The following is a 14,796-nucleotide window of genomic DNA, read 5'->3' on the forward strand; positions in this document are numbered from 1 at the left end:
TGCTACTCTTGCCTGTCAATGTAAACGTCAACGACATGTTTCACAAAATGCAGAGAGAATACTGAACCACTGCACTGAATCGTCAAGCCTTAAATTCGTCAACTGTCTGGAGAAACTGTAGACTCAATTGACCGCAAATTCTCTTATTATACTTCTGATAGGGTGTGCGGTTGTACTCGATCTTCACTGCATTGCCGCCAAGATATTGAACTAACTCCTTGGGAGGTTGAAGATTACCGAAACTGTCGAAATATAGGACGCGGTCGCCTCTCTTTGCATACGCTATCCAATGAGTACCGGGGCCATCCGCATCATCCAAATTCACGATACCGCTCTCATTTCGACGTACACCGCCCATCGGTAAAGAATTGTGCATGAAAACGCCGCGAAAGAAAGGCACGCGCATACGCCTTGCCAGTTGATCCAATTGTACGTTGGTGGTTACACCCGTAGGCATCTTTAACGCTTTTTTGACGTTTTTTTTTCTTCTTTGTTACTGCGCCCTGTCCTCGTTTGTACGGGGCGAGATACAGTCCGCAACCTTCCATTGCACGATGGTGACGCTGCATTTCCTGCAATTGACGCTGCACGGCTTTGCTATCGTTCACCGCTTTCGCAATCCCCGCTGCCCCGGCGACCAACGATCCGAGCGCACCCAGCATCGGTAGAATCGGCAATACACCGCCGCGTTTCGCTATCGGAAGTATCCGTTTCTTCGTCGGTCTTTTCTTCTTCGTCTTCTTCTTCGTCGTCCTCAGACCCATACCGAGCTTCGTCTTGGCCTTCATCGCTACCCAGACAGCCGTGGAGGCGGCTCTCTCTCCCGGAGTCGAATCCCTCGCGAAAATACGTTCTCGCGCTCTCTTGGCGAGTATCTTGTCAGTCGCGTGTCTTTCGGTGAGATCCTTACTCCGAGAATACGCTGTGTCGTGCTCGCGGCACGCTGTGTCCAACGGATTTATACCCGGATCACCTCTGGCTAACCGTTTCGCGAGTCGCGTACCCGGATCGCAAAACTGATAGCCGGGGATGTGCAGCTCGAAAGGAAGCGTGTTTATCGCACGATTCAGAAGACTTCCGCCTCTCACTGATTCGTTCGTCGCGAGCGCTGACATTCACCGCAATTCCTGATCAACGGTGCCGGACCGTCGATGTGCGTTCGTTGCCACGGTTGATTGTAATGTTCGTAACAACGGCGGTAAATCTGCACCTCTGCATCCACCTTTATATGTTCCGGGAGCTTGTTCCACACGTGTTCAATATAGTCCTTGCACTTCCGCAACAGAATTACCTTTGGCACACATTGCAACTGCTCAGCGGTTAAACCGAGTATATCGGAAGGACTCGTCAGCGTGACAAACATTTTGACACTGAGCGATCCGCGGTTTCACGCGCCTATAAATACGAGTGCGACTCCTCCACCTAGAAGTGACAAAATGAGATTCGTGCAGCAACTATTGACGATACGGGTTACAAACTGCGACGACAGATTACGACAGATGGGGGACAATGAGGCGATACGTAAACATGGCCCGATGCTGCCGACCACTATACGCGCGATCATCTGCGGTCCCTCGAACTGCGATAAAACCAACGTTCTGATAAGCTTACTGGAAAGTCCGCACGGTGTACGTTTCGAGAACGTGTACGTGTACTCGAAGTCGTTACAGCAGCCGAAATATCAGTACCTAGAGAATCTGTTGACATCAATCGATGAAATTGGTTACTTTACGTTCTCCAATAACAGTGACGTCATTCCACCGTGCGAGGCACGTCCAAACTCGATCTTCGTCTTTGATGACGTGGCGTGCGATAAGCAAGATACGGTGAGAGAATACTTCTCGATGGGACGTCACTCGAACGTCGACTCCTTCTATCTCTGTCAGACGTACGCGAGAATACCGAAACATCTTATACGCGACAACGCGAACCTGCTGATCCTGTTCAAACAGGATGGTACCAACTTGAAACACGTGTACAATGATCACGTGAATACCGACATGCCGTACGGTGATTTTTGTTCATTGTGTCACAGTTGTTGGCAACGCGAGTATGGATTCTTAGTGATAGACAAGGATAGTGCGCTCACTAACGGGCGGTACAGAAGAGGATTTAACGAATTTGCGGTACCGCAGAGCGGTTAGTCGTTGTCGATATCCTGTCGGGATGAAACGCGAACGATCGACAACATGGTTGGGAGCAGCGATATTCGTGAGCGTGAAAAGATCGCGAGGGCGATTGAGAAAATGAACGAATCAATCCGCAAGAAACATCGTGCTCTGAAGACCGGTATGATCGATGACGATATCGCTGTGAGGACACATCTCGGACCTATTATCGAACCGCTGCAAAAGATCGTTGACAACTCGAGCATGCGCGTGGTGAAGGATGAGCCGGACGTGGCGGTTGAAGTATCCAGCACCCCGAAGCGCGAGCCAGACGTAGGGTTTGAAATACTACGCGCCCCGAAGTGTGAGAAGAAGACTGTGATAAGGACTGGGATAAAGAGGAAACTAGTGAACGGCTCGTTGGGTCGCAAATCACATAAATCGAAACAGCTTCGAATCGAATCGAGTGATGCACCGGATGCGCCAACGATAACCTCTACACCGCTTACGATGATTGGAACCGTACAATCGCCGATGAATCTTCCAACCAAGGACGAGAGTATTTTCGAAACCACGAACGAATCGTTCGCGACGTCCGTTCAACAAGAAGTGCAAACGCCAAAGGGTCAAGAAGCGTTGCGGGCTCAATTGGGTCCGCTGAGTCAAAAGTATGTTGAGGCTGTCATACGCGGTGACAAAGACATAGATAACGTTTACGGAGTTTATTTGAGCAACGATGAAATAAAGTTCGGTTGTAAGCGGTTTGACGTAGACCACGAAGATCACATAATTCTCGACAATGTTCGATACAAAGGTATATCAGGTCTTTACGAGCTGGTTTTCAAGAGACTTCCCGATGACATCGTGTACACGGATGATGATTTGGAAAAGTACAGGAGCATGCTGTTGGTGACGAACGCGTATAGACGCGATCACAGCGCGCGAGGTCAGGTAAAGAGTAACAGGGGACACAAGTACAAATACATAATCGCACCGTTACTATCAACTGAACCTAAGACGAAATCCGGAAGAGGATTACCCCGCGCTATGACACTGAATGACAATGCGATCGATTACGTGCACTGGGACGATCCCAACGAGCTGGTGGAGCGTCTACGATTGCTCAACGCTTCGCGTCAGGCTGGACACAACTCTCACAACAACGAGATGCTGTCGATCATCGAGGAACTTCGAGAAGCTGGTCTCATAATAAATTGACTCGTGTATCGTCAGGATGACTCAATCCGTCGACGTCACTCGCATCGAACGTGTATCAAACGTGTATAAACGGCTCAACAACGTGGAACGAACGAGTCAAGAACATGGAACGAACGAGAACACAAGTTTTAAGAACGTGGAACGAACGTGTATCGAACGTGTTTGAGCATGTATCGAACGTGTTTGAACATGTATCGAACATGTTTGAACAGATAGCGAACGGCTTTCGAACGTGTTTGAACGTGGAACGAACTTCGCGAGGCTGATATCATTATAATTGAATGTACCATTGAGTACGCGAGTCAATCGAGCGGTGTTACTTGTAACGCGAAGATGACGATCAACGAGTCTGAAACGTTATTGCAGACGAGTGATAACATTGCTACAAAATCTAATATGGAGAAGAGCATCGATACTTTAAGAGTTAAACATGAAGAGCTCGAGAAGGAAATCATCGATATGCAGAAAAAAATCGCCATGTTAGATTTCTTCCGAGACAGTGCTGACCGGAAAATAGACAGAAGAGTCGCTGAATTTAATGAAAAAATAGATAAGATGGATAAAAGATTCCCTACCGTCTACAGTACGCTTAGAAATCATGTGGTAAACATCAACTACGATACACAGGTAGGCTTCATTGCGGATTTGCAAAACGTTAACGCCCGTTTGGATGCATATCAAAAAGAATCTAACGATAGAACACGTGAGCAGGAAAAGATTAATGCAGCTCAAAAAGAATTTAACGATACAACGCATGAGCAGAGAAAGGTCAATGCAGGAAACATAACTGCGTTGGAGAAGAACGTTAACTCGACATGGGATGCTATACTGGAGCTCCGATCGAAGCATCCAAAAAATTAAATATAAACGCAACAGTGCATTGGAAAACAGCGTCATTGCGAGTTGATTGGTCGATAGCTCTTCACTCCCTACGATATGGCATCGGTGAAATCTGTTGTCAAAAGTTTCGAAAAGCGTCGACTCGTCGAAGAACTGCATGCACCAGCGAGAAGGAATTTTCCACGAAGACGCGTCATTGTGCGTGGATTTGACGATCTGTGACAGGCTGACCTCGTTGAGATGCGTCCGTATTCTCATGTCAACAGAGGATACTATTATATACTTACTATCATCGACGGGCTGAGCAAGTACGCATGGGCCGTGCCGCTCAAGAGCAAAGGTGGAAGCGAGGTAGCTGCTACGATCGCCGGGATAATTCGAGAGAGCAAGAGATATCCGAAAAACTTGCAAACCGACCAGGGAAAGGAATTTTACAATACTGACGTGCAACGACTCATAAGGAAACATAACATCAATCACTACTCCACGTATTCAACCTTGAAAGCTTCGGTCGTCGAGCGATTCAACCGAACGCTGAAGAATAACATGTGGAAGATGTTTACGCTCAACGGAAATTACAAGTGGGTCGACGCGCTACCGCGGCTCGTTGCGGAGTACAACACCCGAAAACATCGAACGATCGACATGCGACCCGCCGACGTTACCCCCGCGGAGGCTGAGAGACTCTTGAGTACGGTGTACAGCGCAATAAAGATAGCGGGTCCAGCCAGGTTCAAAGTAAGCGACTCGGTACGCGTCAGCAAGTACAAGACGGTCTTTGAAAAGGGTTACACACCAAATTGGACCACCGAGGTGTTTAAGATCATCAAAGTGCAACATACCAATCCCGTGACCTATATACTCGAAGATTATCGTGGAAAATCTATCTCTGGAGCGTTCTATGAGCACGAGTTGCATCGTGCGAGGTATCCGGACGTGTATCTCGTGGAGAAAGTACTGCGCAGGAGAGGTGACAAGGTCTACGTGAAGTGGTTAGGATTCGATGGATCGCACAATTCATGGATACACAAGAACAATGCCGTTTAATACATTTATTTCTTTCTTCACAAACATAAGGATATATAACAATATATGAAAATATAAGAAAATACAATGAAATACAACTCTTTATTATCCTGTGATACATATTTTATTATTATTATCCTATGATACATATTTTATAACGGTATGCGGTAATGTCCCCATGGTAAGGTGTTCGTGGACTTGGGTACGATGTATCGTTTATCGTCATGCGGACTCAGAGCGATTTTCGTCTCGCTAACGGTGTATACGTTATGCAGCTTTGACTGTATACGGGATTGATCTCGAGTCATTTCTATGCGATCTTTCAAATATTGCATGTAATCGTCAAACGTTATTGTTCGTGCGACTACATTGGTCTTAACACCTTTCGCCTTCTTCGTACTGTCTACCTTCAAAGCATACATTTTCGCTCTAAGTCCAACGAATTCGGTTATTATCGTGCCATTGTTCTCGTCTTTCATTAAACCTGGCACTTTTTGTTCATGAGCGGAATACTATAAATGTTGTCAGACGCATAATCGCTTGTATCGAATCTCGAAATGTCGCGTTTCATTTGTTCATACACGTCCTCGCACTCGATGTGGTAAATTAAACTATCCGTATCAGTGTACACAACTTTGCATTTATCATGATAAAGAGGTAACATATACTCGTGATGAAACTCATACAAACAGACCTTGGATATGTCGAGGATGCACATACCCACGTAGATCGGTTTGTCGAACTTCACCTCGAGCTTACGCATTTCGATCGCGACCAGATTTTCCGAAAAGACGCTGCGACTATGGAAATTCGGTTTCGCGATCATTGCCTCCGCACCGTACCTTCCGTTCCATTGTGTTACAAGTTTAACATCTACGTGATTGCGCACGTTCTCCATGGTTTTTCCAAATACCGCGTTGTTCATTAGTTTATATAAGGTTTTTTCGAAATCGTTTTTCGCGGCCGTTCTAAATCGCGTATTCAACTCGATGTACTCGCGGAGCCATGGAGATTGTGCAAATTCTAATGTTACGTCCAGAGCTCCGTGAGCTCGAGGAAGGGCGCAACCAGATGCCTCTCGAGGTACGTAGGCACACAACCGCAGTACCTCGTGTGTTCGAGCCGACCGATACGTTTCGATTTTCGGGTCAACGACCAAAGTCGATTTTACCCTATTATTCAAAACGGTCACTCGATTTTCGGGTCAACGACCAAAGTCGATTTTACCCTATTATTCGAGACGGTCAACTCGATGGTCCTTTTTAGGTAAGGGAAATGAATCCCTATTACCAAGAATAGGACCTGTACGATCTGTCGAAGGAGAGGGTGAAACGAGGGTAATTAACTAAAATGAAATTTTGGTAAATTAACAATAATATATTCTGTCAATGGTCATCAGAAATACAAGTACAAATGGTTAAAGTTTTGAAACTGGATTGCGGATTTGAACATGATTACAAAAACTATAATTCGATTAAAACGCCGCTACGGAAGACACAATATAATATCAATACAAATTTTAACTAAAATATTTGTACAAGTTGAAAATTAAAAACTGTGTAATCCGATTCATTCGGAGGAACATCGGTACATATTTATAATTCTAAATTAATTCTAACTCAATCGTATAATAGTTAATCCAAGAACGTTGATACATATTATTATCATTACATTATTTACGCCTACATTTCAAGATTAAAATTATATAAAAATTCTCTAATGTAAGACGCGGGGATCAGGACTGGGTGAACGCGCGGTGGTGGGTGATAAAGCGAACGTAGGTGTAGGGGCCAGCGTAGCTGATCGCTTCCCTGAGGGCAGGTATGTCTATCAGTCCAGGACCGCAGATAACAGTCCGAGGGTGAAGGGGATGAGTGTAAGTGGGGAAAAAATCTAGGAAATGCTCGACACACAGTTGGAAAGCTCCCTGAGAAAATTCCCTGAGTGTTGCGATTGTAGGGATTGGAAGCCCAGCAAATTCGGGGTTTCCATGGACTGGAGGTAGAGGAGGAAAGAATGGTCCTCGACTGACTCTTGGAGTGAGGGTAGGGATGGCTGAATTTTGGAGGTGATCAAACTCCTCGGAGGGGATGGGTGAGTACCATCGTGGAGATAGATCAGCAAGGGGAAAGAGGGAGATACTGGGGGAGGAAGGAGGATTCCCGATAAGACTAGACGATGGTGTCGGAATGTCCACAGAGAGAGGCGAGTAACGCTCGGTCGTTTCGCTAAGTTCTTCAGTTGTCGTCGGTTCGGGGAAGAGTGCCCCTGGGTCGAATGTCACTGATTCCGGAGTCGAGAAATTACTTAATTCTGTCGGCGAACTACCCCGGACGCGATTATTATTGGCCACTTAAACGGAAATGAAAAACGAAATAGACCTTTGATCGGAAATTACGGAAAGAAAAACCACGAACCAAGTGGAGGGGAGTATAATAAAATTAATTTGTAAACTTAGGCTTACTTTTGGTGGTACTGCTTTTCTAATGGAGTTGATCTTCGGTAGGAATCGTTCTTCGATACGTTGAAGGGACCAACCTGGCCAGAGATTCTTCTGTTGGCGTCCAACACTGACTCTATTTCTTAAACGCGACGTCCCGATCACGGGAACGTAACAGTACGATGTGCAATTGCAGGCTGACCAAAGATGAAGAGGGCCTCTGACCAAATTGTTCCCTTTATATAGGGCTAAAAGAGTGTAGGTGGGGGTTATTCGTTTCCCAGAAGAAAAGAAAAGTACATAAAACAAATTCGTTTCTATTAGAGCGCTTGTTTTTCCCGAGTTGCAGCTGGTATCCGATGGATTTATGATTTTGTTCTTGAAAGTTAAAGTGCGGCACTTGTGAAGACCCCTCCGTTTACCATATTGCAATCCATGCTCGCGTTTCCTTTAGTCCATTTGGATCATATCTTTAGTTTGCATCTCCCCATGTATGGCAGATTTCTCAGTATTTAAATTCGGTGAATTACTTTATGGCCGTCAGCGGTCACGTTTCCCAAGTGTCGCTCCGCTTTCCCAGATCGGGAGCGGTCTTCGCTAAGTGATTTTTTGCTACTAACTCCGGTTGTTTATTGCCTATCGAGTGTTCCGGCCGAGCGCAGCTGGGGTTGGAAAACCGTGAGCCTTGTGATTTGCATAATGCCTATCCACTTGGCCCCTCGTCCGGTCGTTCTTTCCGTTAAAGGGGACTAATTCTTACTTGTTACTTTTTCTTATTTCTAAGTTTAATATTTTTCCTATGGAAGCGAGGAACCTTGGAGTCTTCTGGACGTAACACTAATACGCGATGAATTTTTGTGACGCGAAGACCGTGACGCGTACACTGTTGCAGATTGCGGTAATGAATGACGTACCGCTTCTTATCGTGTAACGTTGCGAGCAACTTATCCCGCCGACTACCCGGCGGCTTATCACGCATCGGACAGAACGGTAGGTCGGCGTGCGCGTCATGGAGATGCCGCGGATACTCGAGATCGACTTCGAGTATGTATCCTTTTGGTGAATCGGGAGTGACAGCGTTCACGTTGAAATTGGAAATGTTGTCGACCCAACGAAAGTTCGCATAGGGCAGTGGTTGACACATCGCCCATCCGTATAAATTATTAACATCAAAATACATGAGATATGACGAAGGATTCGATGGGTCGTACGACTGCATGTACTTATTGTTAACTTGCGCGTACCTGTGCGAACATTGGCTCAGACCACCGCGTATACCGCGTTCTACGAACATGACCATATCGATATCGGTAAGGAGTTCAAAATTTATACGCGTATGTTTGAGCATCGCGTCCCATGTAAAACCGGGCAAAGTGTAATAATACGCGGGATCAAGACCGTAACTGTTGATGCAACTATCGCGGAAATTTTCGAATAGGTTTGTCAACAACAAGACATCCGTTTTTAGGTATAAATCCCTGTACTCGCCGAGCGTTCGAATGGCGAATCGTTGCCACACGCTAACAGCGTGCGCGTAATCGCTCTCGGATACCGTATCACCGGTTAGCGAACTGTAAAACGATTCGCGCGGCGGTAGGCGAGTATCCTCCAACTTTTCGGCGCAATCCACATATTCATAAGGGAACACACCCTTTCGTGTAAGTAAATCAAAGTCATCGGTAGAGAGGTGCGCAAATTCTGATCGTACAATTTTGAGTTTATCTTTATTCAAAAATGATGACAATTTATCCAGGCTACTATTCAGAAATCTTAACAAATCGATGAACTGCAATTGCACGTGGTTACGCCATTTTTTGTCATCTGACTCGTTAACGTGTTTCGTGAATGATATATATTTTTCTTTGTTTATTGGTAATACATCGATAGCGCCCTCGAACGCGGTAGCTATTTCTTTAATGATAAAATGCGCGTCGTAGCCGGATAAATTATGAAACACTATCGGAATGGTATAAGAATCTTTATAATTTAAATTGCAATTAGAATGCGCGGGACCTCTGTACTGACCGGTGAGATGGCAATGATCGCGTACCCGCGTGTCGTCCGGCGCGAATGGTTTCTCACAGATATGGCAATGCGTTGCGTTATTATACTTTTCACACTCCTCTCGCGTTAGATTTTTCATGGGGACATTTCTCGACAAAATCACTTTCACGCGATGCACTAAATCTTTTAGTTGTTCGACGAACCATGCTATACAATTACTATCGCGACGTGATCGGTATCCGGATAATGACTCGTCGTAATTGCATCGCACGTAATACCCGATGCTGGATACCTGATGACGCTGGTACAGCTTCGAGTCGTCCTCCTCCGTCTTCTGCAGGATACATTCCAGATCGGCGTAGACGATGAACGGTATTCTCTCCTTCCTGTTGTAGTTGGTGAAACTTAGCCACTTGTCCTCTTCATTTGGCAGAACGATAGCGCAGTCGTTCATTCGTTGGCAATCACCAGTGTGGGCCTCCAATTTCTCGTTGGTATGGAAATAATGTACACATCTGCAAGAATGGAAGGATTTGTTACTTAATTTATTCTAGTTCAGAGTGTATTTATTATATAAAGGTATAATAACGCTACTTACCGATCACAAATGTATTTTTTTCGTTTATTGCTGCTAAGTTGCGAGCTCACCGTCCGAGACAGATTCTTGATGCAAGCGAAATGTTCCACGTTGTCAAGCGGATCCTGCATGTATAGCAGGTTCACATGCTTGCACTTCTTCTCGTCAGCGAGTCTTATCGGCACAATCGTGAGTTTTTCCTCTTCCTCCTTCTTCTCCTGGGCGGCGTATACGTTTACCGAGATGTCGTTCAGAAGCTCAAATTTTTTTATTTGCTTCAGCGACACTGGAAACTCTATGCCCTTGAGATTCAGCACCGTTGTATAATGCGGATAGGAAGATTTACGTTCCGTATGTCTTTCCGCTGGATACAGAATGGCGACCACCGACCACGCGAAACACGCATTGTCCTTCGATTGCACGTTCACCACTGCTTTCTTCAGCTTTATCTCCTTCGGTATTTTGATTTGACATCCAGCGTGCATTGGATTGTATCTGTTCACGTTGATGGTCAAGTTCAATATACGCGACAATGCCCACCCGCTATCGCGTTCCTGGAACTCCTCGAGAGACGCCAGGGTGGGTTCGATCACGTATTGCGTGAACCACTCTTGCAAATCCGATGTCTTAAAGAGTTCGCGGTTTCGTGTATTGATACTTTTATTGGCGGTCTTCTCACCCGCCACGAACTCCCCATTGAACATGGTATTCACTTTTACGCTGTTGTGTTGTTCAATAGCGTTGCGCACATGCTCCAGCACTACATCACGAACGTCCTCCAGGAATCGTCGCGGGTCGATGTAATCCACGCTTATCACTGCACCGGTCAGAACACGGTTTTTGAACGCGGTATCAATCTCTCGCCAAGAGAGTTTTATGTTGGAAGGCTGTTCGGCGTGGTCACCGCTACCGACATGTATGAAGCGTGTTTCCAATTCCTTCTTCAATCCCTCGAGCCGTGCGATTCGAGCCACTAACGAGTGATTGCGTCCGAGAGATAGTCGTGGACGTTTAGCACGACATTGTTCCTCTAATCGCTCGATGCACTCGTCACAACGTTGCTGCCACGTGAAATATTCACTCAATGTTGCCACTTGCGAAGATTCTGCCACAACATCTTCGAATTGGTAGAGTTCCATTTTGAGAAACTTTTTTCCACAACACTTTTACTTTTCGCACAGATTTTTCTTACAAAGAACTTTACTTGAAGTCCTTACTCTTTTATATTAGGGAAATGTCTTGGGTGGAGGAGTTTACCGCAAATTTGAGTTTTTGGATGGGGACATCGCGTAAAGCGATTGGTCAGAGGCGTGGGTGGGGGCGTGGCAAAGAGATGGGTTTCAAAATTTGAGGTTTTAGATGGTGGAGGGGAGACATCACAAAGCGATTGGTTAGAGGCGCGGTGGGTGGAGATTATGTGAAAAATGAGAGAGAAAAGTTTTGAAATTACAGTTTTGTTATCGAACTAACTATTGTTGAATATAATAGTTTAACTTTGTACGTATGAAATCACGATCATGAGTATAGCAAGGTGCAAAATTAAGTTCTTGAAATCATGCAAAGGAACGGAAGAGGCGATGAGGAATAAAATTGTTATTTATATATAAATGTTCTTTTATTTTTTATCATATCTGTATATATATTTTGAATATGTTTCTTTATTTTTTATATTAATCTTCATTTTCTTCGTTGGTGACCTGTGGCGGAGGAGAACTGCGGTGGCAATCCTTCTGTAAAATAAATATTATAAATTGAAGACTAAGATCAGCTTTTTCGTAATATACAATTTTACTTAATATTACATACCTTTTTCTGAGATCCGGACACTTGCACGTTTTTTGTTCGCATACGTCGCAATGTCGCACGATGTTATTAATGGTATCGTGCACATGCCTGAAATCATACAAGTTGATGGTGCACGAGTTGATGCTCCGCCTCCCATAGATATTCCGGTACTCCTTGTCGAACACACGTTTCGACGTTCTAAAAGGAATATAACGCTTTTTATATTTATCCGAAATTATCACATCCACATGTCTCCCGAAACCCGTAGAAATCTTAAGACGCACAGGATCATCGCTACGCTTGATCTTTTCAGTAATTTTTGAGGCGTAGTAACTAGCTGCAGTTTCAACATCGTTGCGCGGTACGAATTCTTCACTTTCCTCTCTCTTACACTCTTCAAGTAGTTGCCTGTATAATTTCCACTTTATGCAACGAGGCCACCACTCAACAGTCCACGCATCAGTTATATGAATATCTTGTCTGGTGCGTCGTTCACCGGTTCTATGTATTCCTAGTTCTCGGTCTCGTAAGAACTGTACCGGTGATATGTGTTGCACACCCGTCGTGAGCTTTTTCCACTTTTCTTGTGGGTTCTCGAGAACGTCGATTATATCTAGTTTTGACGTGAATACGTCTTATAACTCGATGGATGCCAATTTGAAAAGTTGAGCGTCACGCGTCACGGGACGCGTGACGAATTTCTTTCATTCAATTTTAATATACAGTCTCATTTTAATTATAATTATAATATATAGGGTATCTCACTTTATCTTATTATAATATACAAGGTGTCGACTTTGAATTATAATATATAGGTTGTCCGATTTTTATTGACCAACCGAAAAATTTTTATTTGCGATTTTATAATATTCTCGGTGTCGACTTTTGATTTAAATATATAGGGTGTCCAATTTGACCAACCCGAGAAACTTGTAATATTGTGATATTGAAAATATACACAGTTGATTGAAACTACTATCTTTCTTTGAACTCTTTCCATTAACATGACGTATTCACGTTAAAAACTTGCGGCCGTGTCCCGACACAGCCTAACCCGACTTTTATCTCTGATTCTGAGTAAATATCCTCTATTTCTTCTCGGGGAAGTTGTTTTCACTGTACTTTGCACAAAACTTCAAATTTGAAATGCTCGTTTTGGAAGTATCTCGGAAGAAGGAAGGTAATTTTAGGATGATTGGAGAGCAAACAGGAGTAGGGTTAGCGATTTGCTAGAGGCGAGAGTGGAGACTTTGCGCGAAAAGTGATTGGTCAGAGGTGTGGGTGGAGGTGTGGCAAAGAGATTGGTTTCAAATTTGAATTTTTGAATGGTGGAGGGGAGACATCACGCAAAGTGATTGGCTAGAGGCGCTGTGGGTGGAGATTATGTGAAAAAAGAGAGAGAAAAGTTTTGAAATGAATTTAGAAAAAGTAAGAAAAAAGATAAAAGGTAAAAAGATTAGTGTTTATAAAACTTCATACATATGATATCGTGACCAAGAGTACAACACAGCGCAAGATTAAGTTCATGATATCATGCAATGGAACGGAAGAGGCGATGAGGAATAAAATTATTTTATATATATAAATGTTCTTTTTTTTTATTTTTATATAAATCATCTTCTTCGGAGGAGACCTGCGGTTGTGAAGAAGGAGGCCTATGACGGTGGCAATCCTTCTATAAAATAAATATTATAAATTGAAGACTAAGATCGGCTTTTTCGTAATATACAACCCAATAAACACTGTTCTATTACTTTTACAGAACATTTACAAAACAGATATTCGCTGTTTCGGTAACCATTACGTCAATTATTAAGTAATGTTTAGATGGAAATGTCAGCAACATTATGCCTGTACATAATACGTAATATATACCTAAAATTTAGATATAAAATTACGTAAGTATAACAGAACCTAGTACAACACTGTTCTGCAACTTTTATAGAACATTTACCAAACAGATAGTCGCTGTTCCGGTAACCATTATGTCACTATTAGGTAATGTTTAGATCGAAATGTCTGTAACAGTATGTCTGTATATAATACGTAATAGATACCTAAAATTTAGGTATAAAATTACATAACTATAACAGAATGTAATAAACACTGTTCTGTAACATTTAAATAACACTTTCAGAACAGATGTTCGCTTTTCTGGTAACCATTTTGTCATTTGTAGGTAATGATTAGATCAATATATTACGTATTATATACAGCAACATTATGCTGTATATAATATGTAACAAAATAATATAACAAATACCTAAAATTTGGACATACAGTTACGTAATTATAATAGCCTCTCTTTATTTTAATCATTGATAAATATATAAATATATATTTATATATTTATATATTTATCGATGATTAAAATGAAAAGAGACTATTTAAAGAGATATTTTATACCTATATATTAGTAATCTGTTTAAAAATCGATAGTTTCAGCAACTTGTAGTAAATATACATAAATTTCTACAGCGTACACTTATTATTAATTGAATAAAACTACTAATGATTTGCTTTTCATTAATTAAAATTAAGAGAGTTAAGAGAGAACTTATATAATTTATATTTTTAAAAAATTGTGTATATATAAAGATATAGATGTATATGATGACTATATTTATTTCAGCTTTCGCCAGGAAAGAACTTGCATGGTTTACAATTTATTAATAATATATTAATTAACCACTCATCCATGATTTTGCTGTATACAACATTCAATAAACAGTTGAGTTTTTGAACAATTCTTTATTTTGATAAATTGCGAGATAAATGAGTCTTTTAACAAATATTAA

The 14,796-nt window shown here is 42.8% G+C and overlaps 2 protein-coding genes across 2 annotated transcripts; both read right to left on the reverse strand.

Annotated features, from left to right (window-relative positions):
• Positions 1-7,652: 7,652 nt before the first annotated feature.
• LOC113561906 lies at positions 7,653-10,105 on the reverse strand. The gene is made up of 2 exons (XM_026969492.1): positions 8,447-10,105; positions 7,653-7,730 (listed from the first exon to the last, which is right to left on the reverse strand). The coding sequence occupies exons 1-2, from the start codon at positions 10,088-10,090 to the stop codon at positions 7,653-7,655; spliced, it is 1,722 nt and encodes a 573-aa protein (XP_026825293.1). The 5' UTR covers positions 10,091-10,105.
• Positions 10,106-10,206: 101 nt separating this feature from the next.
• Positions 10,207-12,002, reverse strand: LOC113561994. Its single transcript, XM_026969805.1, has one exon. It carries the CDS (start codon positions 11,350-11,352, stop codon positions 10,231-10,233), a length of 1,122 nt encoding a protein of 373 aa, XP_026825606.1. The 5' UTR covers positions 11,353-12,002; the 3' UTR covers positions 10,207-10,230.
• Positions 12,003-14,796: the final 2,794 nt, after the last annotated feature.

This window comes from Ooceraea biroi, chromosome 1, assembly GCF_003672135.1.
Source record: "Ooceraea biroi isolate clonal line C1 chromosome 1, Obir_v5.4, whole genome shotgun sequence".
NCBI lineage: Eukaryota > Metazoa > Arthropoda > Insecta > Hymenoptera > Formicidae > Ooceraea > Ooceraea biroi.

Bases quoted from the DNA above. Each gene is read 5' to 3' on its own strand.
- LOC113561994 (XM_026969805.1), bottom strand. From the start codon at position 11,352: ATGGAACTCTACCAATTCGAAGATGTTGTGGCAGAATCTTCGCAAGTG.
- LOC113561906 (XM_026969492.1), bottom strand. From the start codon at position 10,090: ATGAACGACTGCGCTATCGTTCTGCCAAATGAAGAGGACAAGTGGCTA. The intron at 7,731-8,446 runs GTTCCTCGCTTC...ATCTCTGGCCAG, and splicing joins TACGTCCAGAAGACTCCAAG to GTTGGTCCCTTCAACGTATC.